The following is a 19,958-nucleotide window of genomic DNA, read 5'->3' as shown; positions in this document are numbered from 1 at the left end:
CGGTGTCGGAACGGTAACGATTTAATCCATAGTATTAGATAGATAGATAGATAGATAGATAGATAGATAGATAGATAGATAGATAGATAGATAGATAGATAGATAGATAGATAGATAGATAGATAGATAGATAGATAGATAGATAGATAGATAGATAGATAGATAGATAGATAGATAGATAGATAGATAGATAGATAGATAGATAGATAGATAGATAGATAGATAGATAGATAGATAGATAGATAGATAGATAGATAGATAGATAGATACATAGATATATAGATAGATAGATAGATAGATAGATAGATAGATAGATAGATAGATAGATAGATAGATAGATAGATAGATAGATAGATAGATAGATAGATAGATAGATAGATAGATAGATAGATAGATAGATAGATAGATAGATAGATAGATAGATAGATAGATAGATAGATAGATAGATAGATAGATAGATAGATAGATAGATAGATACAGTTCTACGCACAGATCCTTATTTTTTTTTTTTCATTAGTAAAGCCTATTAAAAAGGATTTTTTTCGAATGAATAAAAAGCAATAATATTGAATTATGTTTATATATTTTTTCATTATTTTATTATTGTTCATTACATGTCGCGTAATACTACTTAAATTATTTGTGTTATATATACTATACATAAGTAATTTAATTATATACAAAATTTTATATAAAATCTATAGGGGATATATGTGTGTATATGGGATATTCTATTTAATATTGATTTTATTTCTACAACTGGCATTAAAGTTTTCTTTCGAAAAAATTTATTTCACTTATGGTTTTAAGGTGCATATATTAAGTTTAAACAAATAAATGCAAGTTTAATTTTGAATTTTCAAGTTGAATCCTGAGTCAAATGTATCCACATTATAAATTTCCTCCTGCATATTTCCTCAAATACCTCAAATAAGATATATCTGAGCGAGAAGCCTGATTATTTATAAATATTGACTAAAAAGTGAAGCTATTGCAATCATATTATACTAATTTATTCGTTATTTAATATATTGTGTATGTATATTTTGGCACTAATAGTTTATTATTCAAATTTTAACTGATCCTTTTAGAACAAAAAAAGTTTACTGGCCAAATAATCCTCTAATATACTGAAATTGTCTTAACAAGGGATTTTAACGGTATGAGGATTCTGTTATTTTTGTTAACATTTTGGATAAAGTTATTATTTAATTTGTTATAGATTACTAAATGCTGATTGGTATAACTTTTTGCATTAAAATATTTACATGTTTAATACGTATGTTATTGTCTTAAGATCCCAGTTTTCCAATACTTTTTTTTGGGATTTCTATGTTTGGTAACACGTTAAATTTACTTCTTAGTTTAGATAAATATTGTGGATATTGTGTTTTGGGGAATAATTTTATATATCTAACAGTTTACGCAAATGTGCCAAAAGTATGGTGTATATGTAAATGTTCTATGTATGTTTGTATTTCTACTTGTTTTACTCACATTGGTCATTGACTAAAATCTAATGTATTTAATTATTTCTATTGAATATGATCTCATTAATTCTTGCTGTTGTGTGCCACACTCACTCACTACATTGTTGTATGTTTAAAGCTAAACTAGACCGAAATCTGTACATACAGATGTGGGTTGATTATTTTGTGGTTTTTCCATTGCTGACGCATTCGTGTTATTGGCAGCCGCGGCAGCAGCAGCCGCTGCAGCTGCTGCAGCCATATTTAATTCCACCAATGTATCTATGCTATTTAAGCTAACACCCTGTAATATTTTTTGTGCTGCTAATGAGGTGAAATTAAAAGACAAATCCGTTAGGCTGGGAAAGTTGAATAGATCCTCGGCTTCGGAGGAGTGATCTTTAGAAAGACTTAGACGACGATCGAGGGTATCCTTTCGTATTGATTTGTCTGTCGTTGTAGCGCAATTGGTATCTTTTTGTGCCAAATTGGGTTCACTACCAAGGGAAATGCTGTTCTTTTGTAGTATCTGCACCAAACTGCCACCACTTAATGATGTATTGGAATTGAGGTTATCATTTTTTGCCAAAAGCGTGGAAGATTCGTAGCGCAAGTTGTTTAACTCACAATTGGAATTGATGGCTTTAGCCAACGAGTCCTTGGAGTTTTTTTCATAAAATCTTAAATTGCCCACTGAACCTGTAATATCTGCTTTAGGCTTTGATAATTCTACCACTGAAAGACTTTTCTCTTCGCTTGGTGACTGGACGGGTGAGTCGGAGTTCTTGAGCACATTGTTTTTATAAATTAAATGACCAGTATTTGTGGGTAGTAGTGGTAAACCCATATTACGACTGTTGTTCATGGTTGTCGTATTATCATTAAAAATATTTTTGGAAAACTTTGGCAATTCGTTGTTGGTATCATTAGACTTGTCGGCTGATAACGTGCTCATACATGACAGCGTATCTGCATCGGACTCTCGACAGGAGCCATTTTCCGATGATTTCTTTTCGCTAACAGTTTCTGTTGACTGATGGTTGCTTTTCTCTGGTCTATCAGTTGCCGGTTGCTGCATTGCTGGCATGTGTTGTTTGGACAAGGTTTTTCTAATAATTTCTCCTCTTTCGTTGGTTGTGGTTTCATTGTTAATGATAAAAACATTTGAATTTTCTGTTAATTTGCTATTTTCGAAAGTGATAACACTATGGGCTGGAGTGTTTTGTACCACAATTTTTGTATTGGGAAGATTATGCTGACCATCGTTGGAGGTGGTTAATTTAAGTGTTATGGAGTTATTTGAAGTCGAGTTGGTAATTGCTGCAGCATTTTCCGCTTTCTCAGAATTAGAAGTATCTCTACTATTTGTGGACCTAGTTTCATTTATGGGGAAGGAGGTGCTGGTAGTAGTGGAAGACTGATTTCGCATAACTTGCTCTGCATTTCTAGCTCTTAGTATTTGATGTCTAGGTGTCCCTCTAGGCGAGCCATTAAGCATGATTATAGATCTGGGTTGTATTACCGTTGAGCTTGTCGAACGTTGAGATTCAAGACTAGAATGACCGCTTGTTCTGTTGTATGATACTTTACCACTGTCAATACTCGAAGGACCTGAAGGATATAGAGAAGTTTTGCCCGACTCCAAACTAGAAGGACCACTCTGCCACATGCGATAGTCATTTCTAGTTTCCTGACTTCTGCTCCCGGAGTTCGTTGACTTTTGTGAAGAGTTGGCGCTTCGTGAAGGTGAGTGCTCCAACATATGTCGAGCCACCGATCCACTTTGTATAGACTTTTGTGAACTTTTGTAGGGTGTACTGGTGCGTGCCGATAATGTGGCCGCCGATTGATTGCCTTTTGTGCCTGCTACGGTACTACTGTTGCCATTCGCCGTTGCTGGTATTGATTGCGTTGATCTGGGCAAAGAACTACTACAATAAGCGGGTGACCGTCTTCGTATTGGCGAGCAATCGCGAGACGATATTAAAAATGTCGATTCACTGGATAAATTACGTCGATGTCGTCGAGGCAGCGTTAATGAGCGTTGACTCAATTCGGAACCATCGTAGAATGTCGAATTCGATAGTGTGTGTATTGTTGGCATATCCTGTAAAATAAGAAATATTATTAAAATTGATTTGTTATTAAATAAATTAAAATATATAGTACTTACATGATCTTGTGTCTGTGTGCCCACACTATGTAAGTGTACAGCTTTAGAGTTAAACCACTCAGCTGGAGGAAATTGGCCGGAATAAGTTTCAAGTTGTCGCGCCTTATTTCGCCCACTTCGACGAAATAGTCGTGATAGCAAAGATCCTTTTTCTAAAAGATAATGAAATTAATGTAGATAATATTTAGGAGAAATAGGAATTATTATTTATTAGATAGATAGATAGATAGATAGATAGATAGATAGATAGATAGATAGATAGATAGATAGATAGATAGATAGATAGATAGATAGATAGATAGATAGATAGATAGATAGATAGATAGATAGATAGATAGATAGATAGATAGATAGATAGATAGATAGATAGATAGATAGATAGATAGATAGATAGATAGATAGATAGATAGATAGATAGATAGATAGATAGATAGATAGATAGATAGATAGATAGATAGATAGATAGATAGATAGATAGATAGATAGATAGATAGATAGATAGATAGATAGATAGATAGATAGATAGATAGATAGATAGATTTATGTTGAAACCTACTTGGTGATGAAGAATCTGTGCTTTGGTATTCCGAACTGCTACTATCTGTATTTAAAGTTTGTGCATATGTTTTTGATAGACTTCTTGTAGAGGCACATCTCTGTAAACGTTTCGATGAACCAAAGAGCCGTAAACTGTGTCTTCTCTCTAGACTGCGTGGTGTGGGGAAAGAAGAACTTCTTCGTTTCGATGTTCGAGGATAAAGAATTTTGTCATTTGAATTGCCTTAAGAGATATACAAAAATTATTTAAAATAATAAATAAAAAATGCCAAGTGAATGTAGGTATGATACTTACCACCGCATATCACATCTGCTAAATTAGTTTGAATGCACTGATGCGTCAAATCACCATCACGTTCTGTTGAAATTTCACCATATAACGAGTGCAAAGCTTCGGCATTAGTCATCAACATGGTGCGCGGTTCCTGGGGAACACTATCAGTTGATTCATCTAAATCCATAAAACCATTATGATGACTACGAGGTCGTGAACGGCTGCGTCGGCGCCTGTAAAATGCAATTTTAATGGGCTTGTAGAAACACTCATGTTTTTCTTTTAAAATAATAACCACTTACTCTGGTGTTAAAATGAAGTAACCTTTTGCTGTTTGATAGATTTTTTGTTCCTGCATTAGTTGTGCCAAAGAATCATAAATCACTTCAATTGAGGGTGGAGTCATATGTGGAAAGCGCACTTCAATTCTTGTACGAATATTTTCAATAGTTGCCGAATGACCTTCAGCCGTCAGATCCATAATAACATCACAAAGAGCTTCAGGTAATGGAGTAAACTGGCCTTGCATAATTGGTGTCACAATGCAATCGTCAATGTCACCTTAAATTTACAAACAAAAATTATGCACATTCATTTTGAGTAAATTGAAAATAAATTAATCGAAAATGTTGGTATTTTTTATTATATAAAATATAGAAAATGTTGTTACTAAAGCTATACACAGATTTAAAACAATTTAATTTAGATTTATAGTTTCCAAAAGTATTTCTTCTTAATTTATTCCTCTTCACAAATTCTTCTGGGACGATATGGTCGATTTGGTCTTATTCTTAAAGGAGTTTTTGCTCTGCGTGCTGATTGTATAGGGCATCGTTGGGCTGTTGACATTGCTAGAGGAGCTGGAACATTTTCTGTATCAAACGAATATTGGGTAGGGTATTGATCATACGTAATATCATGTAATTGTGAAGCTTGACCATAACAACCGGATGCTAATGCGGGAGCTGTTACATTTGATAAATCACCAGATGTTGATTTTAAATGACGTCGACGAATTTCCGATGCTGAGGGTGAATAACGAACACTTCTCGGACAACCGGAGGCTAATGCTGGTGGTGAAATATTTGATAAATCCCTTCTTCTGGCGGGAGATCTGATGCAACCAGGTGGTGAAATATTTGATAAATCATTGCGTCTAGCAGGACGTCTAATGCATCCTGATGCCAAGGCAGGTGGACTGATATTTGTCAAGTTAGAAGCTGGGCTTCTAATACAACCCGATGCTAACATAGGTTGCGAGATATTGGAGAGATCGTTGTCGAGTGAAACTCCTCTTATGGCGCGTGGCAGACAACCACTTGCCATTGTAGGTGGGGTAATGTTAGACAATTCCAGAGCGTTGGTTGGAGTAGTGGCTGGTGGTAGAGTAAATGTACGTGAAGAAGCCGTTACTTTACCCGAAGTTTCATCATAATTTTCCACCGATATACTATTGGCGGTCTCTTCGGTGCCCGTTGGACTAAATTGTATAGAATAATCGGTATAGTTGCGAAATGAGGAAGCTTTCGAAACACCAGAAATATTATCGATATGATGGACTTGTTGTGGTGACCAATTATCCAACTGCATACCCGAAGGAGGGGTAACATCTGCCAAATTGTAAGAAGAATGTTTAACACTTCTCATACCAGACGGAGGAGTTACATCTGATAGTTTAAAAGACGATTTAGGATAAGTGGCATTGAAGGTTGCATCTGCATTAGGTACACAATAAGTATTATTTCTGGGTAATTGCCGTTTGGGACAACCACTATATGGAGTAGATGCCAAATTTTCATCAATATTAAATGAAAAATCTTCTGTTGCACTTTCATAACTAGCTTCCTCATCACTGTATAAACTGTAGGAAAATGGTGACTCATCGGTAGTATCAAGGGAGCTGTCATAAGTCATGTCTCCCGATGTGTCAAAAGTACCATAACGCGAGCCATACATATATTCAATTTCCTCGGCCGCTCGAGCCAAAATTTCCAGTAAATCGGGTCCAGCTCCTCCTCTTAAACGATTTTTCTGTTGATTTTCTATTAATATCCTTTTCATTTTGCTTAATTTCTCCCAGCGTCTAGTTTGCTCTTGTCTCTCTTGTTGATTCCTTTCGCCTTTTATAGCATTTTGCATAATAATTTCCAGTTCCTTTTTGGACAAGGAAAATAGTTGTGATGGTGTTATTTTAAGCTTATGAGACCAAAATAGTATTTCCTGTTTGGTCAATTCAGAGAATTCTTCATCTTGTAGAGGATTTATAGCAGATGACAGATCAAATTTTGTTGTTGGTTGTGACATTACATTTAATTTTGAAATAACTAAAATTATATTTTTTATTTGTTGAAGAATATTTTAAAATTTTTATATTTTTTTAATTATTACAAAAAGAAACAAAATATATAACAGAGGAAATAAAAAAATGACAAATTTTAACAAACATACTCGTACTAGTAGAGAAATTACTACTAACTTATATTAGCTCTTTTCCCGTTTAGTTTAACTATATAATTCCTATTATTATCACATTGCATTTTAAGCAACTGTCACAAAAGTAATCAAAACCTTTCCATATTCTTTCATACTTATAGATAATATTTTTTTAATTATATAACTTTTATGCAAATATTACCACTCACCAACTGAACTGATGACATAAGTCGCTGGCGGCTTTAGAACACTTCTGGCATATGCACCTCTTACTACCTCCAAGGCACATGGTTCTCCACTGACTAATAGCATTCCTGGCGCTACATGACCAGCGTATTTGAGTGCTCGTGTAGCCGCCGTTAAAGGTGCATTCCACCAACATTGTGCATTTGCAGACAAGAAATTCTAAAAGTAAAACAATAAATAAATAACTTTATTTATTTCTATTTAAATTATTATGACTTTGTTTGTGCAAGTTTTACTAATGTAAATAAATGGTGAAAAGACAAAAATACAAAAACAATAAAACTTTATGCAAATATGCATCAATTAGTGTTCATTAGACTGCTCCAAGTTTAGAGGGAGGAGAGTGAAAAAATTGCAATTCCAATTAAAATGTTTAATATTGATCTGCAGGGAAAACAAAACATTTTCTTAAAAAGTGTTTTAATATTTATAAATTATTAGTTTTACCCGGTATGCTTCGCTACCCTAACTTAAATTAAATACATAAAAAATTTTGTTTACTTTTATAGAAAATTAAAATTGATTAAACATTTTTTTAATGTTTCAGTTTTATACGTTCAATATCACGTGATTAAATTCACATTCAGTAAGAAGCTTGTATTTTTAGTTTCATTCATTTACCTTCCACATTATAGAAAGTTTCGAAAGAACTATTAGAAACAAAAGTACTATAAAATACGTCTAATAGATTTAATAAAAAATTTTATGTTTCTGTGTTCAATATTATATACAATTCAAAAAATATAATTTGATGAATCAAAAAAGTACCAAAAGGCCCTTTCAGTAGATTCTCATTCACTAAGGTCCCTAAATTTTAAATTTTATTTTCAATATCTATGTTCAATATCGTAAAAATATCAAAAAGTATCATCGAAAAACGAAAAAGTACAAAAATCTGCCCCTAAATTCTCATTTAATAAGGACCGTGTGTTCCCATTATAGAGAATCTAAAAGGTACCATTTGAAGAATAGAAAAGTATCAAATAGTTCCCATTTACAGAATATTATTCAGTCAAGACCGTGTATGTTAAAATTAATGTTCCTAGGTTGATTATTTTAGAAAATTAAAAAGTACCATTTATGAGATAAAAAGTAATGAAAAGTACCAAACACTCGAATTCCAAAATAATATACCAACAGCTCATTTTGTGTAAGTAAATAAACTACTTTTTCAAATTTTATAAAAATTGGCTCAATGAGTTTGAATAAAATTAAATTTCCCGTTTTTTCCCTTTTTGGTACTTTTTTCTCCAGAGAAATAGCAAAAATTTTATTACAATAAATATTACAAAGTTAGTCTGTAATTTAATAGGAATAATTCAATAAACCGAAAAAAATTTCTTAATGTGCCAAAAAAGTACCATAAATACAGTTTTCTCCTTTTACACCCAAAAAGGACTGAATTTAAAAAAAGTACCAAACAGGTGTCTCATAATTTTGGGAGATGTATCCAAAATATTTATAAAAATTTTATTATTTTAATTAGTTCAAAAGTTATAAAGGGCCAAAAAAGGTACCAAAATCACCCTTGTTACAAATTTTTACCCCTTAAAAGTACGAATTTCAAAAAAGTACCAGACACCCATCTGCTCATTTTAAGAAAAAAAATTTTTCTTGTATCGCTAATATTGTGCAAGATAATTAAGAAAACCTGTTTTACCCGTTTTCCCCCTTTTTACCCGTAAATATACAAATTTCCAAAAATCCCTTCTTAGTGGATCTACATAACCAAAAACACATCCACTGCCAAAATTTCATGATTCTAGGTTCAGCCGTTTGGGCTGTGCGATGATGAATCAGTCAGTCAGTAACGCTACTTATTTGTAAAATATTAGTTTTACCCGGTGAGTTTCGCTACCCTCGTCGTAATTATAAAACAAAAAACATACTGTAATGAGTCTGTGGGTTTTCTCTGTATATTCGAAGAAACAGATTTTTTTACAGATTTTCCTGAATAATTGAGTTTCTAAGTTCAATATTATAGAAAACTCAAAAAGTACCAGTAGAAGAACAAAAAAGTACCAAAAAGTTCCCTTTCATAGCTATATATTGTTTTCGTACCTTTTCTAGTTTAGGAGATGTATGAGGTTACCTATTTTACCCGTTTTTACATCGAATGTTTAGGGAAAATACATTTCGTCTTAGTGAATCTATTTGTTGGGAGACCAATCTCCTGTCCTTAGAGATTTTCCTTTAAATTGCCCACATGTATAGATTAATCATTCTGTAGAATTCGGCCAGGAATATAATTAAGAATTTATAGAACTTGTTCTTCCGAAATCCATTCTGATGTTCACTAAACTAAAATGAAATCGGACTTTTGGTCTAATTTGAAACTTTTTTCCAACTAAATATGAGAAAATCTATTGCGTGTGTAAAATTCTCAATATTTTAGAAAAAAATCTTTTAATTTTTAAACTTTTACTTTTTTAAAAAAATTCTTATCTTATTTAACACTCAATTTCAATTAAAAATATTTTGTCAATAATCTTATCTTTCATAACATGTACAATACGAATATTTTACTTTTTTATTCATTTCAGAACTGTGTTTTGGTATTTTCATGTCTTTTTTTATCATTTGTTTAGTTTTATTTTTTTTGTACTTTTAAGTTACATTTTCTTGCCAAAAGCAATAAACTCAATTGAAGGATACTTCCATAAGAGACATTACTAATTCAAAATTCACAAGAAGTTGTGATTCATAGTAATGAGAATGTTAGTAAATGTAAACTTTACATACATAGTTGTTTCTTTTTTAACATTTTATTTCCATAGCATAAAAAAAAACATTATAAAACATAAAACAAAGTTTTAATTTTATTGCGATATAATATTTTTTTTTAAATTATTTTTGAGTTTCAGAGACAAATGTGAAATATAATAGTTTTCGGAATCTGTGTTTAATTGAATTTTGATATTATATAATATGAGATGTTGTTCTAAAAATAAACTAGTTTTGGAACAAGTGCAACTACTTCTAAAACCCCTTTTTATGGAACGCTGTCTTGTTGTTTTGTTTGATCATTATATAATCTAGCTAATAAATCGCAGGAACTGGGCGTTTGATTGGTTTAAAATGAAATTCATTGTTTCGGAGTTTAAGTCAGTGATATCCATAATAAACAATATTGAGTTATTAACAGTTCTCAGTACCGTTATCCATTCTAATCTTTTTTGGCACTGTATATGCGGTATTTTCTAAAATTCTCTAAAGTAAAATTTTTTTCTCGTAATCAGTTCAAAATTAGGTAATTTTGGAGACCCTAAAGTTTCCCCTTGGTATGTTTCTATGGTGTATTGCTATCCCGGGGTAAAAGAGGAGCTACCAGTACCTCTAGTCTGCCGGGACTATAAACTGGTGATGTCACTTCAATCCTCGGCTAGTCCTTGGTATCTGGTACTACGGGCGGCCAGTTGCCCGCAGGACTATGTCCTGGCTTTTCAGTTGGTTGAAGTTCCTTCGGGATCCACGTAGTAGCTGTGGTTTAAATCCAAATTCGCGGGGAGAGTAAGTGGCGGTTAAGGGACTGATGTCGGTGCTGATGCCGAAACAACAGATACCTCACAAAGGAGTGACTGTGGGACTAAGCGTTGGAAATGAGTAGGGTATGCCACCCTCCCGTTTATCTAGAATAAGTGGGTCGTATGTTTTTCTCTTATGAATGTGTCAGATGAATGAGAAGTGTGCTGGGTTGAATGATGATGGATGAAAGGTATCATATACAAATGATATCATTGAATTTTCCTTCCTTATCCAGATATGTTCAGAGTATACTCTATTCATATCAGAATTACCACAGTGTGTCACTGTGAGTAAGAACAAAGTCTCGGCTTATTTGATGGATTTGTACTTCGGTCTACCGGTTGCGTCTCTAGGTGCTGTTGCCGACTCAACAGAGGCCATCCCATCTGTGTGGTTGTAAACGGAAGTGATACTCACGTAAAGCACTTCGGCATTAATAGACCCTAAAGTTTAGACCAATGATATTTGTTTGAAATTGTTATTTTAGACTGTTTCTGTGAAAGTGTTATAGAGTTGACATTCCTTTCATATGTTCTGGAAAAGGTTCATTAAGGTATGTTCACACCTATCAAATATTAGGCTAAAATTACGTGACCCCTAAAAAATTGATCTTGATTTTCTATAAATATGTCTTTATTATATGATTCGATTGATTTTGCATTAACAAAAATAATGTAAGACCAAAAAAAGATATAGAAAAAATAGTAGTCACGTGTTTTTCGCCAAATATTTTATAGGTTTTAACGTACATTTACTCAGTGACTTTTATTCGTAGTTGTAATCCGTTTTTGAGCTAACATTAGGAAGCAATTGCAACTTCGATTAGGGCAGGATTTTCTCGCTATAATTTCAAAATTACGGAATTTTCAAGACCCATTTCGAAAAGATTGCATTTAATTAGTTTTTAATATATTGTGCTGGTATCAGGACTTTCAATCACCGGTAGGGAACTGAGGCCTCTTTAGTACATTAATTCACAACTTTTAAGAGGTATTCCTATAAAAAGTGGCCCAAGGGACACCAAGAATAATATTTTAATTCCATGACTAAATAGAGAATTCGAAGAAAAAATAAGAAGTAATATGTGGTTTTTATAAAAATCGCACACGAAACATTTATAGGAAATGGTGTAAACATTGAAAATATCATTTCAATATTTGATTAAATCCAACCTAAATACACTTAGCTAATATTTATTCTGAATCATAAAATGTGGGTTAAATTAATATTATGAATGTATATTCTAAAATAAGTTTTTTTCTTATAAAAATATACATAATTTTTGCTGTTGTACGTTCCACCTGTTGTTAATTGAATTGCATAAAAGTGTGAATACATTTTGTTAATTTAGCAAAAAACAAAATAATAATTCAATAAAACGCACCCAAGACGCTAAATGATTGAAATATTAAATAAGTGTGAGAATTTTTGTGGCGTTTGAAATCAAGCGCTTTCGTTTGTTTGTGAATGAAATCTGTTCATGCTACGAGATTAACGTTGTAAAATATGTGAGTGTGTATGTGTATTTGGATAATTGTTAAGAAAAAACTTACCTGAAAAACCATGTAGCCAGAATCGTACATCCAAAAATCATCAAGTGTATGACCTGGTTTCGATAATTGCACCGCAATACATTGTTTAAGTATTAAACGACAACGTTGAGGTCCACCCGGTGATTTTGTACCCATCTTTTTTTATTTATTCGTTTTAGATATTTTTTTGGATTTTAATCAATATTTTTATTGGGTTAAGGGCTTTTTCTAAATAATTAAGAACACTATTGCACTAGGGTAATTGATCTTTTTTTTTCGTTTACACAATATTTAACACACTTTTGTAAACTCTGGTGTTAGAACAGAGCGTGAGTGTTGTGTTCTGTTCTTTTGACAATAGTTGAACTTTAAACACAAGTATAAAAATAATTCATCATTCTTCCGGGGTTATGTCGAAAAAATACTTGTCAAACTTCTGTTGTTCTGTTTCTTTATGAACATTATCGCGTACTTGCACACGCGCATCACCTTGACATCTCATACGAAAATTATGGGTTTGACGTTTTGCAAACAACTCGCGACGGCGGATGACAATCAACTAACGAAGCCAGTTTTTGTTTCCTTTTAGCCAAGTCGTCGTCGTAGTTGTTGTCGTCGTTTGCCGTGATGTTGTTGCTGCTGCTGTCGCAGTGATCGCTGTTGCCAATAATTCAGTTATCAGCAAGATGTGGAATGAGTAAGAGTGCGAGTACGAATACGAATACGAAAACGAGTGTTAGTGTTTAAACAAAAACTCCCAACTCCAGACACTCTTTCATCAGTTTTTGTATACATTTTGTTGGTAGTATTTCTTTCCCAAGCTCTAAAATGAGAAGATATAAGAATATAATATTAAAGAGAGTGAGAAATAAAGTTACTTAAAGAAAACAAATTAAAATAAAAAAATCTTTTCATCATTTAGAGTATGTGAGATATTTACAAGCCACCAGCCCGCCAGCCATCCAGTCATCCAACCAACTAGACATACAGACAGTGAACATTAAAAGATTTAGATTCAGAAGAAAACAGCTAAAAACAAACTGGTAGTACTGAAACTTGTATTGTCTTTGTATGCGTGTTTGAGAATTAGTATCTGTGTGTATGTTTGTGAATATCTACTTTACGTGCATGTAATTATTAAAAAAAAAAACACAAAAATTAACCTAACTGGCTTAAAAGTAATTCTCACAAACAGACCTTTAAAGTGTGAATTAAACGCAAAATTCTTAAGTCAATAGGATTATGATTTTGAACTAATTTTCACCTATTTAAGTTTTCAATTTCATGCGAATTCGAAAAATCGATTTGCATATTTTTAAAATATAAACTAAATACATATTTAATACTTTTTATTAACACAAACTGATTTATTTGAAATTAATATAGTAATACCCAGCAACTAAGTAATAGACTATAGTCTAGTCTATAGTCTAGTCTATAGTCTAGTCTATAGTCTATTCTATAGTCTAGTCTATAGTCTAGTCTAAAGTCTAGTCTATAGTCTAGTCTATAGTCTAGTCTATAGTCTAGTCTATAGCCTAGTCTATAGTCTAGTCTATAGCCTAGTCTATAGTCTATAGTCTAGTCTATAGTCTAGTCTATAGTCTAGTCTATAGTCTAGTCTATAGTCTAGTCTATAGTCTAGTCTATAGTCTAGTCTATAGTCTATAGTCTAGTCTATAGTCTAGTCTATAGTCTAGTCTATAGTCTAGTCTATAGTCTAGTCTATAGTCTAGTCTATAGTCTAGTCTATAGTCTAGTCTATAGTCTAGTCTATAGTCTAGTCTATAGTCTAGTCTATAGTCTAGTCTATAGTCTAGTCTATAGTCAAGTCTATAGTCTAGTCTATAGTCAAGTCTATAGTCTAGTCTGTAGTCTAGTCTATAGTCTAGTCTATAGTCTAGTCTATAGTCTAGTCTATAGTTTAGTCTATAGTCTAGTCTGTAGTCTAGTCTATAGTCTAGTCTATAGTCTAGTCTATAGTCTAATCTATAGTCTAGTCTATAGTCTAGTCTATAGTCTAGTCTATAGTCTAGTCTATAATCTAGTCTATAGTCTAGTCTATAGTCTAGTCTATAGTCTAGTCTATAGTCTAGTCTATAATCTAGTCTAGTCTAGTCTATAGACTAGACTATAGACTAGTCTATAGTCTAGTCTATAGTCTAGTCTATAGTCTAGTCTATAGTCTAGTCTATAGTCTAGTCTATAGTCTAGTCTATAGTCAAGTCTATAGTCTAGTCTATAGTCAAGTCTATAGTCTAGTCTGTAGTCTAGTCTAGTCTATAGTCTAGTCTATAGTCTAGTCTATAGTTTAGTCTATAGTCTAGTCTGTAGTCTAGTCTATAGTCTAGTCTATAGTCTAGTCTATAGTCTAGTCTAGTCTAGTCTATAATCTAGTCTATAGTCTAGTCTATAGTCTAGTCTATAGTCTAGTCTATAGTCTAGTCTATAGTCTAGTCTATAGTCTAGTCTACAATCTAGTCTATAGTCTATAATCTAGTCTATAATCTGGTCTATAGTCTAGTCTATAGTCTATAATCTAGTCTAGTCTAGTCTATAGACTAGACTATAGACTAGACTATAGACTAGACTATAGACTAGTCTATAGTCTAGTCTATAGTCTAGTCTATAGTCTAGTCTATAGTCTAGTCTATAGTCTAGTCTATAGTCTAGTCTATAGTCTAGTCTATAGTCTAGTCTATAGTCTAGTCTATAGTCTAGTCTATAGTCTAGTCTATAGTCTAGTCTATAGTCTAGTCTATAGTCTAGTCTATAGTCTAGTCTATAGTCAAGTCTATAGTCTAGTCTATAGTCAAGTCTATAGTATAGTCTGTAGTCTAGTCTATAGTCTAGTCTATAGTCTAGTCTATAGTCTAGTCTATAGTCTAGTCTATAGTCTAGTCTATAGTCTAGTCTATAGTCTAGTCTATAGTCTAGTCTATAGTCTAGTCTATAGTCTAGTCTATAGTCTAGTCTATAGTCTAGTCTATAGTCTAGTCTATAGTCTAGTCTATAGTCTAGTCTATAGTCTAGTCTATAGTCTAGTCTACAATCTAGTCTATAGTCTAGTCTATAGTCTAGTCTATAGTCTAGTCTATAGTCTAGTATATAGTCTAGTCTATTCTCTAGTCTATAGTCTAGTCTATAGTCTATAATCTAGTCTATAATCTGGTCTATAGTCTAGTCTATAGTCTATAATCTAGTCTATAGTCTAGTCTATAGTCCAGTCTATAGTCTAGTCTATAGTCTAGTCTATAGTCTAGTCTATAGTCTAGTCTATAGTCTAGTCTATAGTCTAATCTATAGTCTAGTCTATAGTCTAGTCTATAGTCTAGTCTATAGTCTAGTCTATAGTCTAGTCTATAGTCTAGTCTATAGTCTAGTCTATAGTCTAGTCTATAGTCTAGTCTATAGTCTAGTCTATAGTCTAGTCTATAGTCTAGTCTATAGTCTAGTCTATAGTCTAGTCTATAGTCTAGTCTATAGTCTAGTCTATAGTCTAGTCTATAGTCTAGTCTATAGTCTAGTCTATAGTCTAGTCTATAGTCTAGTCTATAGTCTAGTCTATAGTCTAGTCTATAGTCTAGTCTATAGTCTAGTCTATAGTCTAGTCTATAGTCTAGTCTATAGTCTAGTCTATAGTCTAGTCTATAGTCTAGTCTATAGTCTAGTCTATAGTCTAGTCTATAGTCTAGTCTATAGTCTAGTCTATAGTCTAGTCTATAGTCTAGTCTATAGTCTAGTCTATAGTCTAGTCTATAGTCTAGTCTATAGTCTAGTCTATAGTCTAGTCTATAGTCTAGTCTATAGTCTAGTCTATAGTCTAGTCTATAGTCTAGTCTATAGTCTAGTCTATAGTCTAGTCTATAGTCTAGTCTATAGTCTAGTCTATAGTCTAGTCTATAGTCTAGTCTATAGTCTAGTCTATAGTCTAGTCTATAGTCTAGTCTATAGTCTAGTCTATAGTCTAGTCTATAGTCTAGTCTATAGTCTAGTCTATAGTCTAGTCTATAGTCTAGTCTATAGTCTAGTCTATAGTCTAGTCTATAGTCTAGTCTATAGTCTAGTCTATAGTCTAGTCTATAGTCTAGTCTATAGTCTAGTCTATAGTCTAGTCTATAGTCTAGTCTATAGTCTAGTCTATAGTCTAGTCTATAGTCTAGTCTATAGTCTAGTCTATAGTCTAGTCTATATAGTCTAGTCTAGTCTATAGTCTAGTCTATAGTCTAGTCTATAGTCTAGTCTATAGTCTTGTCTATAGTCTAGTCTATAGTCTAGTCTATATTCTAGTCTATAGTCTAGTCTATTGTCTAGTCTATAGTCTAGTCTATAGTCTAGTCTATAGTCTAGTCTATAGTCTAGTCTATAGTCTAGTCTATAGTCTAGTCTATAGTCTAGTCTATAGTCTAGTCTATAGTCTAGTCTATAGTCTAGTCTATAGTCTAGTCTATAGTCTAGTCTATAGTCTAGTCTATAGTCTAGTCTATAGTCTAGTCTATAGTCTAGTCTATAGTCTAGTCTATTGTCTAGTCTATTGTCTAGTCTAGTCTATAGTCTAGTCCATTATCTAGACTATAGTCTAGTTTATAGTTTATTCTATAGTCTGCAGTCTAGATTATAGTCTAGTCTATAGTCTATGCTATAGTCTAGTCTAGTTTATAGTCTAGTCTATAGTCTAAAACTATTTCAAAATTTCAATTTTCCGTGCTTGATACATATTCATATTTTTCAAGAATTAATACATTTAACATCCTGGCTATAGTGTTACAGCAAAAAGAAAATAACACCGATACGATTGCCTATACTTGCAGTATAATAGAAATCTCATGAAAATGCGTTGTCGTCAGCGTTGTTGCTGGCAGTTGTATTTGTTGATATTGTTGTGTTTATAGCTGTCGACTCATGTGCAATTGCAATTTATTTTATTTTATTATATTCTATTTCATTTATGGCAACATGATCGAATTTGAAAATAAAATAAAATTCAAATTAAAATATGTAATTAATTCATATAAGTAGTATTAATAGCAATAATAACAATTAATTAAATTAAAAATTTCTAAAACGTTTATTAACGGCATGAGGAAATAAATAAATCATCTTAGAAGCTAAAAATGGGCATGAAATTTTACATTTTTAGGATTTGAGCAAAAAAGGTCGTTTTTAGTTTTTTGTGGTTTGTTATAAATTTAGATCATGGTGTAAGCGAAAAATATAATTGGCCAGCATTTTGTATCTGAAGTAGAGTCTTAATAACTTTAGTGTTTGTTGTTGTTGTTTTGTTTTAATTAATAAAAAGTTATGATCTCATCACCTACATATCTTGTTTCTTATTTCTTTCTTTTATTTATTTTATACATGTAGACACCAGTATTTTTTTTTTTTTATATATTTCACATTCTTAATTTTTGCTTATTTCGTTATTCCATTTCAGTTTGCCTTTTTTTTCTGAAGTTTTTATATTTATTTATATTTTTTGTAATTTTGTTATAATAAGATATGGTACCAGCTTTGACCACTTCTAAGAGGTTCTGTTCGGTATGTATCTTGTCTGTCTGTCTGTCCAGCCAACTCTCTGTCCGTCCGTCTGTTGGTTATTTCTTTGTTTTGTGATTTAAAGCTTAAAAATATAAAAGACATGCCAAGATACTGTTTTGGAAACAAAAAATGAAAGAAAAATAAACCTTTGCAGTGTTAGCAAAAAAAGCAAACAAAAGGCGGAATGTGTGAAATAAATGTACTGTTTTTAAGAGTCAGTCAATTTAAAAGACAAATACTTGAATACAAACAAACACACAGTTCTAAAGTGAAATTTGTGGGTAAAAAACCCAAACAAAAAGACACAGAAACTAAAATTAACCCTTAAACAGTCGGGTCTACATATTCAAATAACTTTCGATATTTAGCATGACCTTCAGAGAATGTATGATAGAGCGAAGAACCACTACCATTGAATTCGGTGAACTACAAATTTCTGAATAAAGTCAAGTTGAATTTCCATAAAATATTTGAGAGTTTATTGGTGAGAGTGGAAAATATATAAAGAATGCGAAGTTTTCGGGTTAAAATAGAGTTTACTTGACAACCCTTACTAATTTTTTCTTAAAATTAAGTCGTTAAACTCATCATTTGAAATGTTTATAACCTGAAAATTAATATATTTTATATTCAAATACCAAGTTATAATTATGAATAACTTAAAAAACAAAATATTATGGATTGCTAAAAAGCCATATATGTAGGTACATAAAAACAACTGAATATTAAGTATACTTAATGTGTAAATATTGTAAAAAAACTTACAGGAAATTGATTTTAAAAGTATTTGACAAATAAAAACATTCAAATATTTATGTTGACAAACAATCATCTATCTATCTTAGTTACGGCTTAAATGTCTAAAGCTTAAATTCTAATTGTCTATTCATATTAAAGGTATATTAAAGGGTTAATTTTCTTGCTAATGGCTGTAGATACAATCAAATTGAAGAAGAATAGAGGTAATTTAAAAGTTTATACTGTTTTGCTGTTGCTTCTTTTAATAATATGCGAAGTTTTTAAAATAAACCACAGATCAGCGGTTCTCAGTTGGAGGTAAACATGAGTTTGGTAGTTTACAATGTTCTAAAAGAATGTAAAAACATACAAAAAAAAAAACTACAACAAAACAAAATCTTTTATACAAATTCTATACACACAAAATGAGATTTATGTAAAACAGTTTAAGCATTTGTTTGTGTCACATACGTTGCATGAATATAAAGTAGTCATTGTGTTTTTATTAAGCTAAAAATTTGCTAAATGTTACAACATTTTAAAAAACAAAATCACCTGAGATTATGAGTATGAAAGCTTAGAACAGAGGTCACTGAAACTTAAAATTTATTAAATTAAAAAAAAATTAACCCTTTATATGGTAATTAAGTATATACAGATGAAAATGTGTTAGACTAAATATATTCGTTTGAGCCGAATCTTTAGGTGAACTCGGTAGCAGAAGTTTTGATGGATTTTCGAAAAAGTAATAAAAATATATTTTAAGTCATATATTTTTAAGCTAAAGTTAAAACTATAGTTATGGACTACACTTGAGAATATAAATAAGACTATAGAAGATACTATATTCGAGACTATTGATAACAATGTTGTCGGAAATATAGACATTCTTTAGGTGAACTCGGTAGCAGATCTTAGCTGAACTCGGTAGCAGAAGTTTTGATGGATTTACACAAAATAACAAAAACGTGTTCTAAGATGTAGTTAAAACTATAGTTATGGGATACACTTGAGAATATAAATAAGACTATAGAAGATACTATATTCGAGACTATTGATAACAATGTTGTCGGAACGGTCTTTAACGGGATTAAACTTCACACAAGATTATGGACAATACAATAGGCAAGACTATAAACAAAAGTCGAGACTATAATCGAGAATATAGAAAAAACTATAGTCAACAATACTGTAACAAATAGAAAAGGCTATTGCAAAGACTATAGTTGTGACTGTGGACAAGACTAAAGTCGTGACTGTGGACAAGACTATAGTCGACACTATAGAAAAGATTATAGTCGAGAATATAGACAAGATTATAGACGAGACTATAGACAACACTATAATCGAGAATATAAACATATAGCCGGAATTAAACACAAGACGAGGCTATGGACAAGACTATACATAGACAATTGTCGAGACTAAAGACGAGACCCTAATTAACGCTGTCGAAAAGACTACTGAGAAGA

General features: G+C 31.9%; 1 protein-coding gene across 2 annotated transcripts in view; it reads right to left on the bottom strand.

The window, feature by feature from the left end:
• Positions 1-566: 566 nt before the first annotated feature.
• Positions 567-19,958, bottom strand: part of LOC119601939 (dentin sialophosphoprotein) — a 78,605-nt gene continuing 59,213 nt past the window's right edge. The window contains exons 1-8 of one of the 2 annotated variants that reach the window (XM_037953207.1): positions 13,151-13,198; positions 12,232-13,033; positions 7,117-7,312; positions 4,777-5,035; positions 4,496-4,707; positions 4,199-4,423; positions 3,643-3,794; positions 567-3,576 (exon numbers count right to left, since the gene is read on the bottom strand). In XM_037953207.1, the coding sequence (XP_037809135.1) occupies positions 1,609-3,576; positions 3,643-3,794; positions 4,199-4,423; positions 4,496-4,707; positions 4,777-5,035; positions 7,117-7,312; positions 12,232-12,366 (3,147 nt within the window). In that variant the 5' untranslated portion in view covers positions 12,367-13,033; positions 13,151-13,198 and the 3' untranslated portion in view covers positions 567-1,608. Of the gene's footprint in view, positions 3,577-3,642; positions 3,795-4,198; positions 4,424-4,495; positions 4,708-4,776; positions 5,036-7,116; positions 7,313-12,231; positions 13,034-13,150; positions 13,199-19,958 lie in introns of those variants that run through there. The other variant, XM_037953208.1, reaches the window with a different exon arrangement.

The sequence above is a fragment of the Lucilia sericata genome, unplaced genomic scaffold, assembly GCF_015586225.1.
Source record: "Lucilia sericata isolate MDLA Ls3-8-SP2 unplaced genomic scaffold, ASM1558622v1 Contig000201F_arrow, whole genome shotgun sequence".
NCBI lineage: Eukaryota > Metazoa > Arthropoda > Insecta > Diptera > Calliphoridae > Lucilia > Lucilia sericata.
Note: the sequence above shows the minus strand (reverse complement) of the source record. Positions and strands in the feature narration are given on the sequence as shown.